Here is a 26,476-nt window from a genome sequence, read left to right as displayed (position 1 = left end):
CAGTTGTAAATATTGTAAATAAAAATAAAATGTTTTAATTTAATTAAAAGATAATGTTTCGGCACAAAAAATGAATTTCCGAAAGCAAAAAAAAAATATTTTCCATCCCACATCTCTGAAAAAGGCCGATTTACCGAAAAATCCGCGATCTTAAATCTTATATGGAATCTCGGGTCGGTATATATGTCGATATTAGACCTCCCGACACACTTGAACGATAAATACTCATTTTTAAACGTTACATACATACAGCAATTGCCAGGTACACGATAACAGTCGTCATCAAAAGCTCGACAAACGAAATCGATCTTGCCCTGTAGAATACCCATCATTTGACTCCGTAAAATAATAAATTACAATTAATATTTCAGAAACATCTTTGAATAAAATAAACTAACAAAAAGTATTCCTATCTAATATTCACATCTCTGAATAAATGTCTTAAAACCAAATTGTTGGAATTCATTTTCTCTCTTAACCAATGTATATCTATCTTACGTTTGTAACTCATCTAAACTTAACTGTATACGACTTCTTTGAACATCAACATTCAGGACAGTAGCTTGTACGCGATCACCAACGCTTAAAATGCAACCATTCATTTGACTGCTATGAATTAGAGCGTCTTTGTCAACACCAATATCAACAAACGCTCCAAAATGTGTAACGTTTGTAACAGCACCTAAGTTTATTGTTGGAAAAATTATTAGAAATTAAGCGTGTGGAAAACCACGGAGAAAATAGCAAAATCACTTACCTGTCACAGTCATGTTTTTTTCCAATTCTGACATTTTCGTAATTCCCCTCTTGAATAAAGGCTTCTTATTTATGTCACTTCGATAGTCACTGAAGAGTACCCGCTGCAGTGCTTCAAACACGGTTAAAATCTACAGAAAATCCGAAAATGATTAGAAAAAAAAACGTTTTCCCGGAATAATTTGCACCAAACTACTTACCCTTTCTTTGGGAACCTTAAATTCCGCCTCCAATCGCTCTAAAGGAGTTGAAATGCGAAAATTAGTGATGCGATTAATGAAATCAGGTTGTCCAATGTTTTCTAATTTTAATCCACATTTTGCAATAATCCTATACAATAATATTTGTTTGTTAGTAATTAAATAAATCGCATTTAATTTCCATACCTTTCGGCGATATCGTAGCTTTCGGGATGTACCCAGGTGCAATCTAATAAATTGGCAACTCTACCGCCGACACTTAAAGGTTCAATGCGTACGAAACTGAAACATGAAAATGAAAAAGAATAAGCTATCGGTGCATGCATAGGAAAGTCAAGTGTTCAGGGTCTTCTTCTCTGATTAGCTAATGGAGTACTAACCCATCGTTCAATAAGTCCCGGGACTAGCGTTGAAATGGCGGTAATAATGCCATTTATATACCAAGGTTCAGAAGTACCAACCTTCAGATAAGATGTGTCAAAATTTGATGTAATTCGAAACATAACCAAGAAAGCTATAGTGGTTAAACTGACGCTACCTTTGCAATCGTGAAAAAATGGACCAAAACGAGTTTAGTGTGTTGATAAAACATTGTTTTCTAATGGGGAAAAACACTGTTCAAGCTCAGCAATGGCTTGAAAAACGTTATCCGGACTCTACCCCGTCGAAAACAACCATTTGTCGATGGTTTTCGACGTGAAACGCGGTCGTGCTGATACAAATGATGCGGAACATTCGGGTCGGCCAAATGAGGGAGTAACTCCCGAAAACACCAAGCTAGTATTGAAAATCGTGATGGGTGACCGCAAAATGAAAGTGCGCGAGATAGCTAAGATGGTGAACATATCAACTGGTAGTGCATTTACTATTTTGCACCAAAAATTGGCTATGAAAAAGGTTTTTTCCAAATGGCTGCCGCGTTTGCTCACAATGGAACAAAAGCAACACCGCCCGAAGCGTCCAAAAACACAACAGTCGACCGGCAAAGTGATGGCGTCCGTATTCTGGGATGCGAATGGTATAATTTTCATTGACTACCTCGAAAAAGGAAAAACCATCAATAGCGACTACTGCATGTTGTTATTGGATCGTTTGAAGGCCGAAATAGCGAAAAAACGCCCACACATGAAGAACAAGAAAGACATCTTTCATCAAGACAACGCACCGTGCCACAAGTCAAATTCAACGAATTAGGCTTCCAACTGCTTCCTCATCCTCCGTACTCGCCTGGCCCCCAGCGACTGCTGGCTATTTGCGGATCTCAAAAAGGTGCTCCAGGGAAAAAGATTTGGCTCAAATAAGGAGGTGCTCGCTGCTACTGAGGCTCATTTGGAGTCAAAAGACAAATCGTTCTACAAACATGGCATTGAAAAGTTAGAGAAGCGTTGGAATGATTGTATAACCCTTGAAGGAGATTATGTTGATGAATAATAAAGAATTTTGCCGATAAAATGTTGTTTTCATAGTTAGTCCCGGGACTTATTGAACGATGTGTTATGAAAGGTCAACACTATCGTAGATCCACCACTTGGAAATTTTTGAGAGGTTTAAACCGTACCCTTTTCCGTCGACCAGAAATGATCTTCTTCTTCAGCATTTGCCCCGTTCAGAACTGGGGTCGGCTCGTCTTGATCAGTTGCGCCATTTTGTTCGATCATGTGCCTGATCGTGATGGAATCGAGAAACTCTCAAACCACCATCTAGCGTTTCTCATCGACTTCGATGTTCAGACCAATCTTAGCAAGTGAGTTTGCATCAGCGCGAATTACATGTCCATTCTATCGAAACCCCTCCCAATTTCTATACTGATTAAGAAATGGCGCCAGAGATCTGATTTTTTACTGGTATTCTGTAAATCCTTCAGGTTTATTACTCTATTGGCATACGCTTGAGGGTTTATTGAAGAAGACTTCTCCGTTGGGTACGTGAAAATAGGCAACTCATCAGACGCTGTCTTACCTCTGCCCTAGAGGCAGCGTGACCGAAATGGCTACTAAGTCTTATTTTCCTCCTTATATGAAGCCACAACGGTCGCATTACTCCCCGGGCAGAGGTGAGGCAGCATCTGAAGAGTTGCCTCTGTCTTTGATGAAACCGCAAATCGTCTGTTTTTGTTACGTCAGTAGTTGTGTTGGTTTAGCTATTTTTCTACACTCATTCTTAAATTTGTTTCTTGCTTTAAATAAATTATTATTCATCCGACCTAAGTAGCTTGGTACATAAATATTAACAAAACGATAAATGTTGCAGAAAAGACAATAAGAACAAAAGAACTTTTCAAAATCTAAACGATAGCCGGAGTGCGGTTGTCCACTCCTCCGTCATTTCTACACTGACACTGAAAAACAATTTTCGCTTTCAAAAATTATTCTTCAATATCATGGCCATCGTGATTCGCATTAGCGTGCTTTCGATACGCTCGCTTCGCCACAACACTCCAACTCCAGCTGAAACCAAATGGAGTTTCAACGAGGAACCAAACACATGGCCCTCAACTCAAAATGGACGCGTCGCGTGCCTCTCCTCCTGATTGTGCTTTCTTCCTGGAAGAAAGGCTTTATTCGGGCCAAGAAAACCCTCTTGACTGTGCCCCCGATCTTGAGGCTTTAATGGTGTGGGCCTCGTTCGAGGACTTCGAAGGGGTTGTCGTTAAGCAGCTTCTGGGAAGCGTCCGTCCTAATTCCCTAATTGTGAGTGCAGGTCTCGAGATCCATCCTCGACCGGAGACCTCATTTCTTGCAATGATCCTCTTACAGGCACAGAAGATTATACAGGCCTTTTAGTCGAACTTCGAGTCGAACGGACGTGTTACACGGACTATTATCGCGAATATTCTGCAGTTTCCATTTACCTTGTTCTTTGAGCCTTTCCCCGATTAATCTGGTGCTGTGCGTTGTGTCAATACCTCGCGCAAGTGAAACAGCTAATCTTCGCGCTTCTTGTGTGCTTTCTCAGACTTACAATCAATACAACTGTTCCAGCAACAATATTTTGCGTCCAACTTTGTAATTATGGTTCCCCGGTCAATTTGTTTAAAGTGTTACGAGTGCAACGATTTGTAAACAAACCTGACTTTCTTGTATATATCTAGCCGAATCTCGATACTAAATTCCTGTTTCCCTTCTTCTTTTTCCCGTTCACAAGCGGGGTCGGCTCGTCGTGATCGGTTTCGCCATTTGGCTCTATCGAATGTCTGATCTGGGTGCAATCTTGAGGCTTTTAAATCCCCATCCAGCGTATAAAGCCACCGTTGTTTCGGTCTGCATTTTGGTCGTTTACCATCGATTTCGATGTTCAGACCAATCTTGGCAAGTGAATTCTCGTTAGCACGAATACTAAATTCCTGTTTCTCTGTTGTTGAGTAAATAATAGGTGTTACGCGGTACTGTGAAAACTGCTGCGATACCACGCTATCTGATGCAATTGAACTGCTGCATCAACACACGGCGACTTGGCGTGGATTCAACATGCTATTTCAAAATCACCATCAATTCTGCTCCCACAAGCTGCTGCTTCATCGAGCACCAGCGTAGCCTCAGCTCCTGAGACGCCGCTGATTGCGTCTGCTTACGCCCTGCCGGCGACTGCGGCCAACAATACTGGCGCCATGCCTAAGTCGCCCCGGTCGACTAATTCTATACCACTATCTGCCACGCACTATTCCAGTGCGTCCATAAAAGATTGTATCAACCCGACGACATCCGCTAATTAACTGAAAAATTGTCTACCATCCGAGGGACATGTTCCCTACTCAGCATCGGCTGCGCTACGCACTTCTGGCGATTGTCCTTTTGTCGCTGCATTAGCACCACCACACGCTTCCTCCTCAGCTAACTTCCCCCAACTATCTTGTGATTTACTCTGCCGCTACTTTTCCTCAGCCGATATTCCCCCTCCTTCCTCCGAATCCGTCCCGATAGTGGATATAGCCTGCCCCGCATTGCCTACTATTCCCCTTCTTACCCTTTTCCTTGTCGAGCTCCTCATTGGCAAACTTGATGCCAATGTCGGACCTGGCTACGATGGTCTTCCAAAACTCTTTTTGCTCAAAACTCGTAAGTCCATCTCTCTTCCCCTACCTCTTATTTTCAACAAAAGCCTCCAATGGAATCATTTTCCCGCCTTGTGGAAAGAGGCTCTCATCACCCCCATACACAAAAGTGGCGATCGTACGCTAGCCGAGAATTACCGTCCCATTTCCCTCCTCTCCTGTTCCAAAATCCTGGAAAGATATGTCAGCGACTGGTTGTCTTCCCACTTTGGCCACCACATAGTGAATAAGCAGCACGGCTTCATTAAGCGTATGTCCACTGCCTCCAACCAGCTTGACTTTACCAACTTTGTCGCCAAATGCCTATATTCACGGCAAGAAGTACAAACCATTTACACTGATTTCGCTAAAGCCTTCGACACTGTAAATCACAAGATACTTCTATCCAAGATCTTGTCTCTAAGCGTTCCCATAACAGTTGTTTTATGGCTTGCATTTTACTTTTCCAACCGATTCTGCCGCGTCTCTTTTCACGGCTGCACTTCCCGCTCCTTCTCCCCCTCTCCTAGCGTCCCACAGGGATATATTCTGGGCCCTTTGTATTTTTTTATTAACGACCTTCCCCCTTTAACTTGTCCCTGTTTGCTCTATGTAGGTGACCTTAAACTGTTTTCCGCTATATCGTCGCCTATGAGCTGTGTTTCCCTTCAAACTAACCTAGACACTCTGGTTCGTTGGTGCTCGACTAATGGTTTAGCGTTAAACGTCTGTCACGTGTCACTCTATGTGCTACTCTCTAAAATCCTCACCCACTTCTTCCTCCTACCCTTTTAACGGGCATTCTTTATCCTGCCATTGCCTCGAAGTCACCAATCCAGCAGCAAAATTGTCAGACTTTATACTTCGCTCCTCCTCTGATTTTGACTCCATCCAACCCTCCTTAGCTCTCTTCAATTCCATCGTGAGGAATACCCTCCCGTAACTATGATTATCTTGCCCTTGATAATGTGCAATGTAAATTCACCCGTTCCCTCTTCTTTAAGAAAAGCTTTCCTCGTGTGGATTACCCCTCCCGTCTCCGCTTTCTGAACCTTCCCTTCCTACACATTTTTTAAACTTTCCCCGGGTCTGATGGACTGCTCCGCCGCTAACGACATCACCTGCCGTCCTGAGTCTTACAACACACGTAGTGCAGACATTTCCAACGTGCCCTTCGCTCAGCTCGAAGCCTACTTCCATTCCCCGATTCATAGGCTTTGCCGAAATTACGACCCACAACAGCTTGGTCCTTTCAACTTCTCTACTTTAAGTAGTTTCAAGCATAGGATAAGATTATTGCTTTCTCCTGCTCCTGAGGACAATAAGTAATTGGAGTTTACTCTGTTTGTTGTCATATTAAATGAAATAAGTAAATAAATTCTGTTCAATCTAAAATTTAGCTTCGAATCCAAGATTACATCCAGATACTTTACATTGGAGAAAAGAACCAATCTTTGTTCATTTAGTGAGGTGGAATTCGGATACCCCCGTCTTAATGGCAAATAGCTTCAGTTCCGTTTTGGTCTAATTTATGCAGAGTTCGCTTCTTGCAGTCCCAGGTGCCCCTTTCTAAGCGCTCCTTCCATGAAATCACTCATAATGGAGGGAAATATTCCTGACAGCAATATCACCAAGTCGTCCACATACGCCACCATCTCCACCCTGCTCATGCCCAATATGCGTAACATTTCCTCCATCACTATCAACCAGAGCACCGGAGAGATGGTGCCACCCCGGGGCGTGTCTCTGCTCGCAGCTCTGGTTAAGTGACTTCCTGCCAGATCAGACTTGATTATCCTAGTCTTTAGTATGGATATTATCCAATGCGCAAAATACCCCTCCAATCTAATACTATGCTCCCCTATATCCAGGAGGGCAGTTAGAATATATTGCTTGTACTGTAGTGCGCTCAACCGTGCCAATTACCTCGTGGAGAGCGGTTTCTCTGGATTTGTCTTTGAGGAAGGCGTGCTGGGACCAGTGTTGGGCATATTTGTACGATGATTCTCTATGAATAAGAATATGAATGCATTCGTATTCGAAAAAGTGAATATTTCGGTATTTACACAAGTGAATACCAATATGGCTGTATTCTCACGTCCAAAAGTGAATACAAACGTATTCGCATTTGCGAGTACGAATACGAATTCTGTTGAATATTTCCAAGTGCGAATACGAATTTTTTGTATGGAAATGTAAACATTCGGCTGAATAGCGAACATTAGCGCCTTAGTGATATGATGCTTTTCAGGCGCTGTGCTTTTGTCAGGTAAATCTCTATACCTGTATCAGACATCAGACAGACAAATTTCTGTTTCAGGCAATGTCTGCTTCTGTATCTGACAAATGTCTAAAGCTGCCTCAAACAAATGTCTGAGTCTGTCTCAGACATCAGACAGTCGTTATCAGACAACTAGCAGACAGATGTCCATCCATTTCATTAGAAATGGAGTCGGAATGATGATGTATCACCGCTCCGTCGAGCTCAACGGTATACTAGAATCAAAAACTTTGAAAAAATGTCAGGCGATGACGGCTTTACGGTTTCTTACCAGGGCAGAGGCAAATCGTCAGACGCTGCATCATCTCTACCCTGGAAGCAACGTCGCCGAAGCGGCTCGCAGATGTTAAGTGCTCCTTTATATTGCGTTGGGGCAAAAGAAATGTCATATTTGTGATCAAATTTTAACGCTTTATTTAACATAGTTAGAATTATCGGATTTAAGCCAAATATGCGCCGTTTTGTTCGCAAACTTGTTGACATTTAGAAGGCAACTCCATTATCCCCCTCTTATAAACCCCCCCTCCTTATTTGCAAAAAAATCAGACAGCAAGTTTTCGCAAGCCTCTTTTGAGGTGAACTTAGTAGCACCAAGAGCGTTTTGCATGGACCGGAAGAGATAATCACTTGATGCCCGGTGCGGACTATACGGTGGGTGCGATAGGCCATCCGAGCTCCCGTAACTTCTGGCAGGTCATCAAAGGTGTGTGAGGCCGAGCGTTGTCCTGGTGGAACAATCGGCTACTTCAAACGGTCGAGTTGCTCACAATAGAGGACCGAATTGAGCAGCTCATAGTGGATGACTCCATTCCAATCCCACTAAACACACAGCAAAACCTTCCTGCCCGTCAATCCGGGCTTAGCGATGGTTTGGGCCATTTCGTCGCGTCTCGACCACGATATTTTTCGCTTGAGATTTTCGTACGTGATCCACTTTTCATCACCAGTCACTATCCACTTCAAAAATGGGTCGAATTCGTTCCGTTTCAGCTGTGCATCGCAGGCGTTGATTCGATCCAAGAGATTTTTTTGCGTCAACTCGTGTGGCACCGAAACATCCAGCTTTTTTTGGAATCCAATCTTCTGCAAATGGTTCCAAACGGTTTTATGGTCTATACTCAGTTCCTGGCCAATCGAGCGAATGCTCACATGCCGGTCTACTTGGAGGATTTCGGCCATTTTATCGGCTTCTACAACGATTGGCCTACCAGTACGGAATGTACCTTCGACATCCACTACACCATAAGGAAATCAAACGAGCAAAGCTGTGCTGTGCGAATCGTTACAGTATCGGGCCCATAAACTTCACAAATTTTTTTGGCCGACTTCGTTGCATTTTTACCTCTCAGGTAGTAAAATATGACGAATTGCTTCCTTGGTGAACTCCATCTTTGACGCGCTATAACTTGAGACTGAAACGTACGATAATAAAACTGTCAAAGAGACACCTGTAGCCCAGATTGTCGTCTTCAAATCGCCGTATAGTATGACCGGATGCGATAAGTACAACACAAGATATGTTTAAGTGTCACTATCTATTGACGAAATACGACAATACTTTTTCCCCAACCTAATATCTGCCGTTGAGGGCGATAGAGAGATTACGATGGTCATTTTTCGATATCATTCTTTTTTGGTACGATTTGTCTTCAAACTCAAAATAGGTCTCAGTTTCGGCAATTACCTCTTCATCGGCTTCAGAGGCCATTCGAGTTCTGAGAAAAGGAAAAAGTTATGGGGGCCAGATCTGGAGAATACGGTGGATGGGGAGGCAATTCGAAGCTCAATTCATGCAATTTTGTCATCGTTTTTAATAATTCGTGACACTGTGCATTGTCTTCATAGAACAGGTCAGCGTACTCCGATGATTCGACGCCGACATGGTAGCTTCGTGTGATAGGGGGGTTACTTTCCGTGTGTTATTCCCATATAGCACTGCAGAAAGGACATTAGCATGGGATAGACCCAACTTGATCTTGGTGTAGACAAGGCAGCGAGAACGGATCTAGTGCTTTTAACGCGTCGGGCAACATCCAGTTCAGTACCACCGTCGGCAAAAACCAGTTCCTAGATATACAAATTGATCAATGCCCTCAATGCTCTGCCCATTAGGAAGACTGTGATGATCCGTCAGACTGAGAACCTTGGTTTTCTTGGTGTTTATGTTCAGGCCGATTCTGTTTCATTTCTGAATGTCATTCGGACAATGAAGAACGTCGCCTTGTTGTCGGTGACAAGAAATGAAGAAATAATATCAGTTACATACACCGGTGTACTTTGCATCATTATATATTGCTCTGATAATAGCTATAAGTTTTGCCGGAATGCCCCTCCTGCGTACATCACGCCAGATACAGACACTATTCACGCAATCGAAAGCTTTCTCGAAATCGGTGTGGACAAGATGAAGCGAAGATCTAAACTCCGCGCACTGTTCCAAAATGATCTATAGCTCTATAGATATATTTAAGTGTCGCCATCTATTGACAAAATACGACATTACTTTTCCCCCAACCTAATATAATTCGCTGAACACAACATGACTACGAATTATATTGTGCGCAAATCCGCCAATTCTATTGACCAAAGCTTGTCCAGAGCTGAAAATATTTTTTTGGGAAGTGGTGTCAACTGAGATAGGACCTGGAAAAAATGCAAAGAAATTTCAAATCAATTCGAAATCCGAAATTCTATTCTGGTTGCTGAACAGACACTCCAACTGCAATTGGAATATAACGTGCTGTATAAGGTCATTATGACACCAATAGAAAATAAATATCGAAGCCCTTTTAACAGTGCCAGTGGCATGTCAGAAACTTGTGTTTTCCGATTGGCTAATTTCAGAAAATAGGTCCTTGATTTAAATGTGCTCTTTCTAACGCCGCCCCCCCCCCCCCTCTTCACTTTTCAATTAATGTCAAAACTATTATCTTCGTAAGAAAGCATTAATCGACACCCTTATCTGATATCCCAAATAACTATATTTGATAGAAGAAAATCTTTAAACCCGTACTTACCCTGCACATTGAGTGAATGTTTTCGCACCGACAGACTTCACAAGCAGCAGATCCTTCCTTGTCTTAAACGGTCCTTTAGTTGTACGATATTCTATGATTTTTTCCGCTCTTGAGGCAGTTAGACCCGCTATATATCTGTGAGAGAGCAATAAATCACCTCTTTTATGACAATTAACCAACTAAATAAACTTACTTCAACAAGCTCAAACTTGCCGTATTCAGATCAACACCGACGAAACTCACACATTCTGAAACAACTTCATTCAAGGTCTCTGATAATACTTTCTCGTTCACATCATGCTGATACATGCCGACGCCTATGTGCTTTGGCTCGATTTTCACATATTCACTTAGCGGATCCATTAAACGACGCGAAATTGAAACTAAAGTGAATCGTTACTAGATAAATGGAAAAACTTCCTAGGATTGAGTGAGCTTTGCTTACCTGCACTGATTAAATTTACATCCATTTTAGGGAATTCCTTCTTCGCAACTTCTCCGCAGGAGTAAATAGACGCCCCCTGTTCTGATACTATACTGTACCGAACAGATGTTTCATCTAAAATTCCTTCTGCAAACAATTCAGTTATCCACAGTTCAGTCTCGCGACAAGCAGTGCCGTTCCCTAAAGCAATTAGATTGCATCTGCGGGTTATGAACACATATAAAAAAAAATACGTTATGGTCCATGTCAGATATCAACGAAAAAAGTTCAATTTTGCATAAAAAGCAGAACTTCTCGTCCTTACCCATGTCTCCTCATCATGTCCGCCATTTTCACACCCCACTCAATGGGATCACAAAACTTTTTATGCGGATAAATCACACCTGTTTCAAGTACATCTCCCGTTTTCGAAATCAGAGCTAACTTGCAACCATTCGAAAATCCTGGATCTATCCCCAAAATACATTCACCTTTCAAAGGAGACGTTAACAATAATTGCTTCAGGTTTTTGGCGAACACATCTATCGACGCTTTCATTGCAGCTTCATTCAAATCTGTTCGCAGTTGGCGACTGATTAGGGGTTGTACTAAAAAAATTAAGAAAACCTTGCTTTACCTCCATTACTTTCAATTTACGTTTATCTTACATTTTTTCGAAAAGCACTCCTCGAAAGCCTTGTCAAAGATTTGAGAGCGCAACGGATACCCACATCCTTGAAACAAATACAACTTTCGAATAAAGTATCGAATATCGTTTTTCAGTCGATCAGGGACTTCGATTTTTACCGAAAGAACTTTTGCTTTCTCGCCTCTGTTTATGGCCAGTACTTGATGTGGTTTCACGTATTTAACGGCGTTTTCAAAAGTAAAGTAGTGTTCATACTTTGATTCATCCACTTTCGCATTTCGTTTTGAATCTTCAACGTCTTTTGCTTTGGACGCCTTTGCTTTAGCGCATTTCAACACGATACGATGCACTTTTTGCCTGAGGAGTTAAGTTGACATTGAATTGATGGACTTAGTTCGAACAATTATTCTTACAGTCTTCTGAGTTCTTCTAACACTTCAGTGCTTTTACTGATATTATGGGATATAATATGGCAAATTCCGTCAGCTACTTTGTCAAGTGTGTCTAGGTCGGGATTAGATTTGTTAACGAGACTAAACAAATTCACTTGAGATGACTTCCCGTAGAGGATATCGTCGGCATACTTTTCCAAGCCTAAGGCTTTAGCCCGATCTGCTAATGACCCTTTATTTGCTGGTTTGTACGGTGCATACTGAAAATTTATTGCTATATTATTGACAATTGTTTTTAAACAAGTGATAAGCCCAGCATCATTATTTACAGTTATATTATTTTCGAAACGAAACGAGTAAGGTAACCAGAGCAAAGATAAGAAGAGAAGGCCTGAAAATTACAAAACCCGTGAGGAGCACGAGTTGCAAAGATGGAGCGATTATCTTGGCGATCTAATCAATTAAATTTGTTTATACTGGGTGCACGGAAAGTAGGGTATCACAGGGTCAAACCAATTGAATTTGTGAAACCCGTATTTTATTGACCTGAGGAATATAATTTGATGTCAATGTAAGCAAATCAATGCATTCAGCTTCTCACAGGTCAATAATTACGTGATTCTTGGAAGTTCTTTAAAAACTGTACTATAGAAGGCCGATCATCCCTTAACGAGGTACTCACTTCAGTTCCGCTGTGTCCGCAACGATCCGGGAAAGTGAAAATGGAAGATTTTAATACAAAAGTAAAGTTTAAGTTAGTGACGAAAACTGGTGGTCAAAGGGTAGTATAGGTCCCGGGGCGAAACGTGGATTGGTACCCACGATGGAGCATAAAACCTGGGAAACGCCTGCTGAACCAACACCAACAGCTCTACTACCAAACCCTATCTCCACCTCCACGTGGTGACCGCTGGGAGCTCTTTCTTGACGAAAAGCTGCAGACGGAGAAGGATGAAGGCGAGTCTCCCGTGCCTAAAAACGGGACAAATTGTACCAACTGGTCCTCCAGGTTGGGGGTTGGGTAGGGCTGATAACCCTACACGGAAAACAACTTGTTACGAAGCCACAACAGGAGCCTCGGACAGGACGGATTTTAAAACGACGGACCCGGCAACGAACACGGAATAACGATTTGCGCATTTTCTCATGGAACGTGCGCTCCCTGTACAGAGATGAAGCTGATGAGCAGCTAGCCGATACCGTGTCCCAATATAGGGCTGATATAACAGCGTTACAGGAGATTCGATGGACAGGGACCGGTTTCCTGGAGAAGAGCCACTACACCATATATTATAGCGGTCATCCAGTAAACCATGTGCTCGGAGTAGGTTTCTTAGTCAGCCAAAAAATGAAACCTGCTGTTATCGGCTTTGAAAACATAAACGAACGGCTATGCACTCTGCGCTTGCGAGGCAAGTTTAGAAATATAAACCTCATAAACGTTCACGCCCCTACAGAGGAGACTGCAGAGTCGGAGAAGGATACCTTCTACGAGGCAGTAAAACGAACCCTCGAAACCTGTCCCAGATATGATATCAAAATCATACTTGGGGATTTTAACAGCCAAGTAGGGAAGGAGCCCGTATTCAGGTGATACGTTGGCTCCCATAGCTTACACGAAAAAACAAATGATAACGGACTGCGGACTATTCAATTAGCAGGGTCACACGAAATGGTTGTTGGAAGTACCTGGTTTGCGCGGAAAGCGGTCCACAAACATACGTGGGCCTCTCCAGACGGGACCACTTTCAACCAAATTGACCACGTGTTGATCGAACGCCGCCACCTCTCAGTCTTGATGAATGTCAGAACATATAGGGGGGCCAATATAGACTCGGATCACTATCTCGTTGGCATGGTGCTCCGAGCTCGAATAACAATACCACCTAGAATCCCCTCTGACAATCAGGTGAGAGTGAACACTGAAGCCATCCACAACACAACCCTCCGCGACACCTATAAAAGGGAAATGGATGCCGCATTAACCGCAGTCAACAGAGGACCTGAAGATGAAGCATCAACAAATGATCTTCACAACCACCTGAAGAACCCCAGCCGCAAAAGAAGTCGGAACGGCTGGTTTGTCGATGAATGTAAGCTAGCAACGGAACGGAAGAATGCCGCATACCGAGTAATGTTGCATTCTCAAAGAACGCGGGCACGCGCAGAGACTTATCACGAACTCCGTCGAGCGAAGAAGCGAATTCACAGACGGAAAAAGGAAGCCTGGGAGAACCAACAAGTCTGTGAACTAGAAAAGTACAGGGAGCAACCGCACCAGGCGCGCAAGTTTTACCAACAAGTCAGCAGGATGAAGCCTTATACACCTCGATGCTCATCCTGCCGAGACAAAGAGGGAAATCTGATTTCCGACAGAATGGGCATATTAGAGCGATGGATTGAGTACTTTGATGAGCTACTGAACAACCAGAACATCGGCGAGTTGGAGGTCCCGCCAACTGAAGACGACGGACAAATACTGCCACCACCAAGTTTAGTAGAAACAGTCCGTGCAATTTATCGGCTAAAAACTCATAAGTCGCCAGGAGCCGATGGAATTACAGCCGAATTGGTTAAATATGGAGGCGACCAGTTACACCAAGTGGTTCATCAACTTGTGCTCAAGGTATGGGACAGCGAATCAATGCCTGACGATTGGCAACGAGGCATAATCTGTCTCATACATAAAAAGGGAGATATCACACAGTGCAGCAATTATAGAGGTATCACGTTGCTGAGTACCATCTATAAGATATTCTCCACTATCTTGCTAGGCCGGATAGCCCCATACGCCCAGAACATCATTGGCCCATACCAAAGAGGCTTCACTCCAGGCAAATCAGCAACAGATCAGATTTTCTCTCTGCGGCAAGCGATGGAAAAACTGTTGGAATATGGACAACAGTTGCACCATCTGTTCATCGACTTTAAAGCCGCCTATGATAGCATAGCCAGGGTAAAACTGTACACGGCCATGAGAGAATTCGGTATCCCGACGAAATTAATAAGACTGACTAGGCTGACCCTGACCAATGTGCGAGGCCAGATAAAAGTAGCAGGATCACTCTCAAGACCATTCGACATCAACAACGGCCTACGACAAGGGGATGCGCTATCATGCGTCCTCTTTAACCTGGCCCTCGAGAAAGTGATCCGTGATGCTGAGGTGAATGCAAGAGGTACGATCCTCTTCAAGTCCACCCAACTACTGGCCTATGCTGACGATATCGACATCATGGGAAGAACCACCCGAGACGTACAAACTGCCTTCATCCAGATCGAGCAGGCGGTAATTGGCGCGAGATCTTGGGCTGCACATCAATGAAGGCAAGACAAAATATATGGTGGCAACGTCAGCACCGAAGACGAATCAACCAACAACATCAAACCGCAATGGTCAAACACAAACATGAAGAAGAATAAGGATAGGAGAATACAACTTTGAGACCGTTGACAATTTCTCCTATCTAGGGTCGAAAATCACAACCGATAACAACTACGATGATGAAATCCGCGCACGGTTGTTGTCAGCCAACAGAGCCTATTTCAGCTTGCAAAGACTGTTCCGCTCGAAACGTCTCACCATAGGGTCAAAGCTCTTACTGTAGAAGACTATGATCTTGCCAGTCCTCATGTATTCCTCAGAAACTTGGGTTCTTAGCAAGAAAAATTGCGAACTCTTGGCCGCGTTCGAGAGAAGAATCCTCCGAAGAATTTTTGGCCCCCTACATGAGGATGGACGATTCCGTAGCCTACACAATGACGAAATCTATGAGCGATACCATGATCGTCCGGTTGTGGATAAAATCCGGCTCAATAGGTTACGGTGGGCAGGTCACTTAATCCGTATGGATGAAGATGATCCCACCCGGAAAGTCTATAAGGGCAATATCTATGGTAGAAAAAGAAGACGAGGCAGACCCTGCCTAAGATGGAGCGATGGCGTAGGTCAGGACGCCAGACAGCTTTTAGGGATATCGAATTGGTGGACCTCGGCGCAAAACCGGGATGTCTGGAGTTCCTTATTAAGGCAGGCCTAGACCGGATACCGGTTGTTGCGCCGTTGATGATGACGAAAACTATCAAGACTGCAACTCCTAAATTCATGTAATGGTGATGGTTCAAGATGAGAATCATTCAGAAAAATTTGATTTTTCTTAAATATTGCAGGAATTTTTGTGGAATGGATATTTTTTTCTAACAAAAGAGACATAGTAGCAAATTCAGGATCTGTGTCAACAGGGCAACATCATCGCTTCCATTAGCCGACAGCTTAGTATTTCAAGGAAGGCTATCCTTTTGTGGGCCCAGTAAACTGTAGTGGTCGCGACTTCGCGACGGGAACGGAATTTCATTCGCCCTTTTCCGGATTAGTTTGCTCAAATAATGCATTCTATAATGTGCAATTACCTTAACTTTCGCCGCAGGTTGCACATTATTGAATGCATTCGGGCGAATTAATCTTGACAGAGGGGAATGGTTTGCCGCATCCGTAGCCGCATGCGTATGTTGCTGCAACATGGATTCTCGGAGTTCAAGGCGAGCGTAGCGGGCATGGGGACCGGTTCGCGGGTGGGAAACATGCGGATTCTGGGGCAAGATTTGGATTTGTCGGTAAGAAGAGAGGAGTACGTCTACTTGGTGTGGAGTTTTCGATTTCATTGGATGAGGAGTCAGGCTATAAAAGTTCTTTTCATATGGTCCTTTTCCTGGGTACAAAAGGCGAAAAAGAACAGGAGTGGAAATGAATTTGGCGAGCGAGGAGATGAATATCGTGGAGGCGTAGTAGGGAATTCTTTTATGAGTTATCGGTGGAAATTTTTCGATTATGTGACGACGGGCGATCGTTTCTTCTGTATATTCATAAATATGTCTACCAGAGAGATCTGTATCGACTTGCCAAAAGCCGTAACGAACGCACACAGGATGTCGAACACTTCTGTTGCGTTAAGGATGAGGAAGGTACTTTGTCCACCAACGACATTTGGACCAGTTCCACCTGTCAATGCAACTGAAGTCGAGGAGACAATAAAAGGAATGAAATCGGGGAAAGCCACAGGATATGATGTCATCGCATCTGAGCTTTGGAAAGCGAAGAGCTGAGACCCAATACTATGGCTTAGTGAATTCTTTAATCGGATTATTAAGGAAAGAACGCCATATGACTGGCAAGAAAGTACCACCTTTCTAATATGGATAAAGAAAGTTGATCCAGAAGAATGTTCAAATTACGTTCGATCCGGTTACTTTCCCATACCATGAAGATTTTTGAACGCATTCTTGACAACCGTATTTGCGAAATCGTTGAAATAACCGTGAATCAAGCCGGATTTGTCAAAAACTGCGGAACTACTGGCGCTGCGCGGTTACTCATGGGGAAACACCGTGAGAAGCATCGCCCTCTTTACATTGCATTTCTGGATCTGGAGAAAGCGTTTGACCGTGTGCCACACGAACTCATCTTGTATGCTTTACGACAACACTTAGTGCCAGAAGAACTCATGCGATGGGTTCAATTACTCTACCACGATCCGAAAAGTACGAAGTATGGCGGGCGTATCAAAACCGCTTCGTGTCTCTTTTGGTGTTCATCAAGAAAGCGCCCCCTTACCACTTCTCTTTGTTCTTGTTATGGACACCGCCACACGGGATATCCAATGTCCAGCGCCCTACACACTGCTTATAGATGATGTTTTCCTAGCATCTAATAGCAAAAATGATCCCGAGCAACTTGTCCAAAAATGGAATGATCGCCTTATGCAAAACGGTATCAGATTAAATCTAAACAAAACTGAATTTTTGACGACCGATCCTCATGAAACAGGCACAATCACTGTCAGCGGCAGTGATTTGCCCAGAACTGAGCGACTTAAATACCTCCGGCCAATGCTATCAGCCAATGGAGAACTGCGTTATGAAATTGTTTCACGCATTAACCCAACCTGGATGAAGTGGCATTCGACAACTGGTGTTCTTTGTGTTCTTTGTGATCGACGTATCAACGAACGTCTCAAATCTAAACAATATCTGAAAGGAACATTTCCCATTCTTATGCAAGGTGGGGCTCACTGCCATACCGCGAAAGCCAGTGTACCGAAGACGAAACAGTACTTCTCAACCTTTAAAAGGATTGGCCATGCAGCTCGAAAATTTATGGCTAATATTGAAAAAAGCAGTGTTCACCAATCGCCAATCGGTAATCGAACGGGTTCGAATTGAGTGGGATCAAACCGGCAACGATCGTATTTTCAGACTGCGATATTTCCCCAAGCACACCAAATATTAATCTAATGAATTATATTACATAGTACAGCCATAAGCCATCTGTCAGTCAAACACATCTTTATTTCTCACGAATCAATCGAAAAGTACACCATTAGAAAAGGGAAACATAGAGTCTTCAAACGAAAAAAAAAATTATTCAAAATGACCGTTGCTAGCAGCTATACAGACCCGAAGTCTTTGAGGCCATGCACCGATCGTTTCACGCACGACATGAAGCGGCATTTCTCGAGCTGCACACACGATGCTGGCCTTCAAACTCTCCAAATTAGTGTAAGTTCGATCGCAGGCAGTCTCCTCTAACTTAGCCCAAAGGCTGTAGTCCAGAGGATTCAAATCTGGGCTGCCTGAGGCCCATTCAACATTGAATCATTGAAATGACGAGGGAATTCGTCTGATTCAATTAAAAGAAAGGTAGACGCAATTCTCCCTCATCATCCCCTCGGTTGAAAGCATCCTGGTTGCAATGCCGTGGGTAAGATGTCAGCCTCCGCTCTCACGTCTTCCTCAATCTCTTTCACTAGACTTTTGACAAGGAGCTTAGACAGATTGTCTCATAGACAGTGGCTTAGATCTACTCCCGTCCTAGTTGTCATAGTGATACTATGTGTGGTTTTTGTAAACACGAAGACAAAGATTGCCTAAAAGTTCTCCAAAAATTTAAAGGTTTATGCCTGGTGTACGAACGAGACAATGACAAAACATCAATTCGTTGAGTAGCAAGCCAATGACCGCCTTCATATCTTACGACTAGCCAACCATTATATTCTTGTAAAATAAGGGAAATTAAGACTTTGAGGTTTCAGACTTTTCAGGAGACAAAAGCATATTCATCGCTAGCCGCTGGTAAAGTTAGTTTTGATAAAAATCTTTCCAGCCATCCTAAGTTAAACTTCAATGGAAGAAATACTCAATCCTTCTTCTGGATAAATTTCTATAGTTCATGCAAACATTAAATTTATGTAAAATATCCAACATTCTGAACCGAGCACTATCTTAGTTGAACGAATAACATTTCATCACTTACCAAAAATTCCAATTCATCCATAGTTCGAGCTGCAAGTATTTCGTTTTCAATCTCTTTTGTAAGAACACCATCCTTTTCCAATGTCTTCACAACAGTCTCCGCTCTCTTCTTCAATGATAATAGTGCCACGTAAGTGTTTTTGATATCACGCAATCTTTCGGGTTGTAGATTTGGCGGGATCATGTCTCTCCGATAGCGACAAATGAATGGAATCGTATTATCATCTTCAAACAACGAAACAATATTACGTGATGAAGTATCGTCGATATCTTCCAATTCGGCAAGGAGCTCAGGAACTTCCCACGTTTGTTTACCTGTAAATGAAAATAAATAAAAAAAAATCATTTGTTGACTACTCCATACTCCTGTATTTATATGTATATAACTGCAGTTCCACTAACCATAATGTAGTGTAAGCTATGGGCTCAAGAGGTTCTCCAAATATTGGTATTGGCACATAAAGAGAGTATTTTATTTTAATTTTTTTATTTTATTTTCACTTGCCAAGATTGGTCCACACTTCGAAGTCAACGGAAAGCGACGAGCAAATCGGCCGAAACAATGATGAATTGATATGTTGGATGGCGATTTGAAAGACTTACGACTCCATCCAAATCAGGCTTTTGACTGAACAAAATGGCGCAAACGGATCAAGATAAGCCGACTTCTGAACGGAGTAAAGGCTAAAGAAGAAGAAATTTGCTAATGGTGAAGATAGCTTTTCGCTCAGTTTACAGATATTTTTGGATAGTGCTGATGTGGACAAAACTATACTATACTCGCAGTCCCGAGAATCTGGGATTGCTCCCAGTGATTTCAAGAAGGGGATGATCGTTAAGATTCCGAAGAATGACCCCCGTCTTGAGTGCAATAGCCGGAAGGATATTTTCAACACCGCTCATCAACCCCCTTCGAATCATTGTGAAGAAATGTGCGGAATTTAGATCATCTGAAAGAAGCAAGAGGGCTTCAATGTACAGGGGGCGCCATTTAAATTGAAGGGATGTTTTTTTAAAAAAAATATAAATAAAAGACCAAATATTTTCAATTTTTTTACGTAGTCATTTATTTTGCTTCAGGGAGATTTGTTTTAACTACTTTTTGAAGATGATATCGCGTAAATGTTGGCCTTTGGACTCGATGGACAAATTGGTCCTTTTTTCGGCGTTTTGCATCACTTTGGCCAACGTTTCAGGCGTAAGGGCGGCGATTTCGTTTCGAATGTTGTCCTTAAGTTGAGCCAGAGTCTCAGGCTTTCCAGCGTATACTTTGGATTTTAAATAGCCCCACAAATAAAAGTCCGGTGGCGTTAAATCTGGAGAGCGCGGTGGCCAGTCAAAATCACCATTTTTCGATATTATGCGACCAGGAAACAATGGGCGCAATAAATCCATTGTAGCACGAGATGTATGGCATGTGGCGCCATCTTGTTGGAACCAGAAGTCCTCCAGATCATTTTCACGAACAATCGGCATCATAAAATCGGTTATCATAGCTCGATAACGGTCGCCATTGACAGTTTCGGTAGCACCAGCACCATTTTCAAAAAAGTACGGCCCAATGATCATTGTTGCACAAATGCCGCACCAAACTGTGACTTTTTGTTCGTAAAGAGGCTTTTCATGAATTATTTGTGGGTTTTCAGTGGCATAGAATCGACAATTCTGTTTATTTACACCTCCAGATAATGAGAAATGTGCCTCATCCGACATAATGATTTTTTGCCAGAAGTCACTTTGATTTCGAGCCATTTCCACAGCCCATTTGCCATAATTGACACGACGCACATAGTCGGCTGGGTTTAATTTGTATGCCATTTGAATTTTGTACGGAAATAACTTCAAATCTATACGAATAATGCGTCTCAAAGTGGTTTCCGGGATGTTCAATTCCTAAGAACGGCGTTTGGTCGAAGTTGTTGGAGTGGCATCAACACTGGCTTGAACGAGCGCGATGTTTTCATTGGAGCGTGATGTGCGCATTCTGGACGCGTGGCTGGCATCATTAAGATTGCCGTGATCAATAAACTTCGCGTAAAAACGTCGTATGGTAACGTCAGTCGGTGCAGTTTTCACTTTCTTTATTTTTCGATATTCACGTTGTGTTTGCACAATTGAGAAGTTATTTTGAATGTATAGCTGCACAATTTCAGCACGTTCTTTTGGAGTGTATCTGTCCATGGCGAAAAATCTCCTAAGACTGACGTTTGTAACGCGGTATTTGATTAGTCGATTTGACAGTTCTGTCAAAAGTTATAGTGTTGCCAGATGCCTTCAATTTAAATGGCGCCCCCTGTACAATGTCATCTTTCATCAAATAACTCCACTATGACTTTAGTTGGTTTGGAGGAAGCAAGCAGATTCGGACTGATAATAAACACCAACAACAGAACGGTTATCAATGGGAGTGGTCATCGCACTCTTCCAATTTTCATTAGTAGGCAGAATGCCGAACTTTCTTTAAGATTGAGTACATATTCTCGAAGGCTTTAAGTTTGTTCCAATTATCTTATATCGTTGGTTTATACAGTTTTTGAGAACTTCAAAAAGAAACCTGACTGAAATTCTAAGGAACTGTTGAGTGCTTTCAACAATCGAAGTTAGAATCGAGTTTTACCGAGGTTGAGGTGCGTTGAGTTTTCGCTTTTATTGTGTTGCTAGAAAGAAATTTCCGGTTGTTAGTAGCGCATCTACTAGTATGTGGATAAGTTCTTCGTTATGGAATTATGAGCTACTACTGCCAATGGAATTAATCCGGGACAGTACTGCTTTATACTCTATAATAAATCAACTTCCCAAGTTTTTCTAGAAGTCGCACATCAAATCTTTCGTGTGTTGAAACTCATCGACTTTAGTTCTTTAGTTTCTTCCAAAACCAAATCGCCCAATACACGAGCGAGAACATCGAATTTGAAAACGTGGATGTAATGAGGTAGGGGCTTTACCAGTACCACTGGTCGTGCCTGTTAATGGCTGTAGGTCTTTGTGTTGGTATGTTTAAATGAATGCTTTTCACTGTGCATCAGGCAGTGCAAATTGTTTCCTTTTTAAATTTGTAAAGTTTAGTTTTCTTATTGAAGGCGGATAAAAACGCAATGTCTTAATCGGTTCAGGGTTATTCCTCTTTATAAGACGCCTATATGAATACTTTTGTATGAATACAGTTCATTTTGTACAAACTTGCCAGTCCCCAGAGACTATTTTGTACTTCCGATAATTCATAAAAAATTTCAATGGTTTGACCATACGAATTGGCGGGATTCTACTGTATTTCTTCTCGAAATTGAGAAAAGGACAAGTTTTAGCTCATCTGCCGGGGGGCCGGATAGAGTTTCAAATAATTCTCTGGACACCTGTAAACAATGAATGATGGATTTTCTCGGTGAATCTAGGTAAGGCCACTTTAAAGTCGGTCGACGTGTAAGGATCGTGAATCAATTTAAGCAATTTTATCATAAATGTCAAGCGATGACGGCTTTACGGTTTCTTACCAGGGCAGAGGCAAATCTTCAGACGCTGCCTCACCTCTGCCCTGGGAGCAGCGTGACCGAAGCGGCTCGCAAATGTTGAGTGCGTCTGACGATATGCCTCTGTCCTGGTAAGGAACCGTAAAGCCGTCATCGCCTGACATTTTTGTAAAGTTTGGGTCAAAGCCCTAAGCGAGGGGTCCGTGGACCAGGAAAGAGGGAGTAAGTTGCTCCCCATTTGGTCCGGTCCAGCATTAAGTTGATGCGGACTTAGGACCCCACAATTCTCAAAAAAAAAAATATACAATTTTAGCATGTCTTTCACTTTAGTTGATGGGCCTCAAGTTGAAGTCTCTACAAAAAAGAAAGGAAATAAAATATCAGTTGAGAGTCAGAGTTGCTTTTATACATCTTAATGAAACTATTAAATTCTGCCGATTATCGATGGTTTTCACTATTACTGGTGCAGTGGATCAGGTTAGTAAACTTCCCAAATTTAATGTTTTTCTTGAATAAAGTTACAACGGTAATGTTAGTATCAATGTGGATATTATTGTACTAAGCAAACAATTTTACTAATGCCAATTCATTACATGCAAAACCTACCGTTTCATGTGCCCTATTTATTTATTATCTTGCCCAGGACCATTCCAGTGTGAAACGAACCATTTCCGCTAGTATCGCTGAAAGCGAAAATGTACAGCATCAAAAGGTGGCAGAGTTGTTAATTTTACATTAATGCCCCATATTGTAGCCCATCCTACCAAAGCTCATTCATTTATAACCTTTGCTTCTGTTCGCCAGGCTAAGATAATCAACTAGATGTACCTAGTTCGGATTTGATTCTCTAGGTGGTATGTTTCCACCGCGAGAGCGGTTTCGCCCTCTTCAATGCAAAGTCTACATATTGCGTCTCCATTATAGATCCGAGGCAGTGACCTTGACCAAATATTACATCTATTGTGTGTGTGTGCTGGAGGAGAAGCTACAGTTTCTGAGCATTCAGGCTATGGTGGCCCATTGTACTCGACACTCCAATCTAACGGAATATCCTGGATCTCATCCTGCAAGTCCTCCCGTTTTTCGACAGGATAAACTTTGCGGTACGCAGGAGAATGAACCCTCTTTTGCTATAGCATCCGAGATTGCATTTCCCTCTACGCCACAGTGACCAGGTACCCAAAGTAGAATTTAGTAGAGTTCAAACGGTGTCTGCATTCCTGAACGATTTTCGAGGTGATCAAAGGAGTACGCAACGCTCTCAATGCAAACTATCACTGCAGATTGCGATGCGCCCGCCCTTCAACCGCTCGCCAATCATCCAGTTTGCCGCCCTTTTGATTGCATAAACCGCGCTTGAAAAACCGTTGCATATTGTCCCAAAGGAAAAACTCACTTCTTCATGCTTTTTATGGCTACTTGGTACTTGGAATCGTTGCAGACCCCCACCTGGATGGCGAACATATCTAATTCCATCAGTAATAAACAGACTAAGTTTACTTTTTCCGTAGCCTACACAATGACGAAATCTATGAGCGATACCATGACCGTCAGGTTGTGGATAAAATCCGGCTCAATAGGTTACGGTGGGCGGGTCACTTAATCCGTATGGATGAGGATGATCCCACCCGGAAAGTCTATAAGGACAATATCTATGGTAGAAAAAGAAGACGAGGCAGACCCTGCCTAAGATGGAGCGATGGCGTAGATCAGGACGCCAGACAGCTTTTAGGGATATCGAATTGGTGCTGCTTACGAGAATCGTATTACCGTAGTCATGCTACATCGTTGTAGAATGCGGTCAATGAAGAGTGTGAAAACGTCGCTCGGTATTAACAAACAACTGGCGTTTCGTGCGTTGTCAAGGTACAAAGAAATGAACAACGTATCTCAATTGAAGAAGTGGCACGCGCTATGCGTGCACGGGTGTTCATAATCCTGTTCGTAATCCAAAAATTATGGCTCGAGAAATGCAAATTCCGAACGTAGAAGCATTATACCATATATTTATTAGCCACCAGATTGAAAGTGATCAGATGCGTGAGAATCAAGGAATTATTGCAGACATACGGAAGCACGCCTATCGGAATATTTTCCTCTGAAAACTGAGGAAATGTTCCATACGGAAGAGGCGTTCAATAAACAAAATGATCATCTGTAGAAGCCAAAGAGGAAGTGGCATGTATCCAGCACGGACTCCATCCTGCGAGGGCAATGGTCTGGCTTGGGAGTCAATTGGCGATACGGTTTCATCTCTAAGTTCATTTTTGAGAGAATAACGTCCGTCTAACCGTTAAGTACGAAAATCTTCCAGCGAATAAAGCTCGAGAAACTCAGGCCCCGGTCCAAAGAAATCGATTAGCGCCAGGTTGAATGAACCCACTGAAAGTCGAGTCGACGACCTGCGCAAACTGTCGAAGGACTCAAGAAACCCATCAGAAATGCCATCAAAAGTCTGCTCTCGACGCTATTCGTGAATCAACCGACAAGCGGAGCGCCTTCGTAAGTTTGCTCCCCTACAATAAATTATACATATTCTAACTTGCCTTTGTGTCTACTTTCTAAATATATAATTTTCTTTGGGTTTCATTCAATTCTTTTCCTTTTCTGACACGTTGAACAACTGACAAAACTTTTGGCCGTCCTGTGTAAAGATGTAAAAACATATAGAACAAATACTCACGTTTTAAGCTCCTAAAGCAGCTGTTCCCCGCCCCGACAACTTTCTCAACTGCATTACTCTTCCCGCTAGCCGCGACCGGCCTTTCGCCCGATGATTTGCTTTTGTTTCCCACTTGCTCTGACGCCCGATTGGTAGCAAATGGATTTAATATGTTTTCCTTTTCCAGTACGCTTGCAGCTTTCGTCGTTCTCTTCGTGCTTGGCTTCTTCCGTGGTTCGTCATTTGCCTTTTCAGTCTTTTTCCGTTTTTCGGCAGTGGCATCTGACTTCACAGTTTCCCGTGTTCTTTTTTTCCTGTGAAATTGGAAGATTTAAAAAAGAAATTCTGAGACGACTAGATATTCAACCTCTCTTCCTTCGTATCAGCCACAAACTCAACATCATCTGAATCCCGCCTCCTGCGCTTCGAATTAGCATTGTCGTCATCATCTGTGTCTGAAGCTAAATCCACAATCGCCGGGACCGCCGCCGCTTTTCGCCTAACCCTGGTTGCCATTTAAAACCTGCAAAGAGGGAATTGACCTTTTTAAAATTCGTCAGAATCAAGCTGTACCGTTGCGAACAGTATTCAGATAATAAAAAGTACAAAATGCATAGATGGTTTCGACCGCCAACGTGAACACAGACCTGTTGCTAGCGAGGGAAAAGGACCTTGAATTTAATGGAAACAGAGAGGCGCTCCGTGAGGAGAACCTATACCTCAAGTTAAAATAGTTTGAAGCATATACTTCATGCATAAAAGAAACTAACTGATATTCTTGTTGCCCCGATCCGGTTAGCAGGACGGTTACAATCAGGATAAACTGGAAATTGAAAGAGACACCACATGTTACCCAGAAACCATAACTATCTCGGACATAATTCTCGATGAATGTCTCTGACACAGAGGAGCAAGTGCATTCACAACGTATTCAAATATATAATGGCAACCACACTTACCACAAAACGGTTACGGACGTACTTCCAAGATTTTGAACAGCAAACTGCACAAACTGTACACAATTCAGTCAATGAACATCTGATATTTCTTCTTCTTGTTGCACGAATACTAAGTGTGCAGCTGTTGCAAATGTTTTGAACATAAATGTCGGTTTGGATATTTGCTAAGTAGCTCACAGTAGAGAACAGTTTTGAAAGTGCCTGAAAGAGAAGCGGTGGATGAAATCAATGTGCAATGAGTTTCGAGAACTAAGTTAGCATCAGCTTAGCGTCGTTGTTCCACTCTTCAATTTTAAATAGAAAAGTCGGAGAGGATTTATCGAAATTGGAC

General features: G+C 42.6%; 1 protein-coding gene across 1 annotated transcript; it reads right to left on the bottom strand.

Moving 5' to 3' along the window:
• Window positions 1–359: 359 nt before the first annotated feature.
• On the bottom strand, window positions 360–26,245 carry LOC119658319 (uncharacterized protein YdcI). The gene is made up of 14 exons (XM_038065654.1): window positions 26,146–26,245; window positions 25,554–25,709; window positions 25,208–25,500; window positions 19,059–19,372; window positions 11,771–12,009; window positions 11,377–11,714; window positions 11,034–11,316; window positions 10,730–10,929; window positions 10,478–10,667; window positions 10,285–10,419; window positions 1,143–1,238; window positions 957–1,086; window positions 758–887; window positions 360–682 (listed from the first exon to the last, which is right to left on the bottom strand). The coding sequence occupies exons 2-14, from the start codon at window positions 25,700–25,702 to the stop codon at window positions 495–497; spliced, it is 2,685 nt and encodes an 894-aa protein (XP_037921582.1). The 5' UTR covers window positions 25,703–25,709; window positions 26,146–26,245; the 3' UTR covers window positions 360–494.
• Between the last annotated feature and the right edge of the window lie 231 nt (window positions 26,246–26,476).

This window comes from Hermetia illucens, chromosome 5, assembly GCF_905115235.1.
Source record: "Hermetia illucens chromosome 5, iHerIll2.2.curated.20191125, whole genome shotgun sequence".
NCBI classification, from domain to species: domain Eukaryota; kingdom Metazoa; phylum Arthropoda; class Insecta; order Diptera; family Stratiomyidae; genus Hermetia; species Hermetia illucens.
This window is presented reverse-complemented; position numbering and strand designations above follow the sequence as displayed.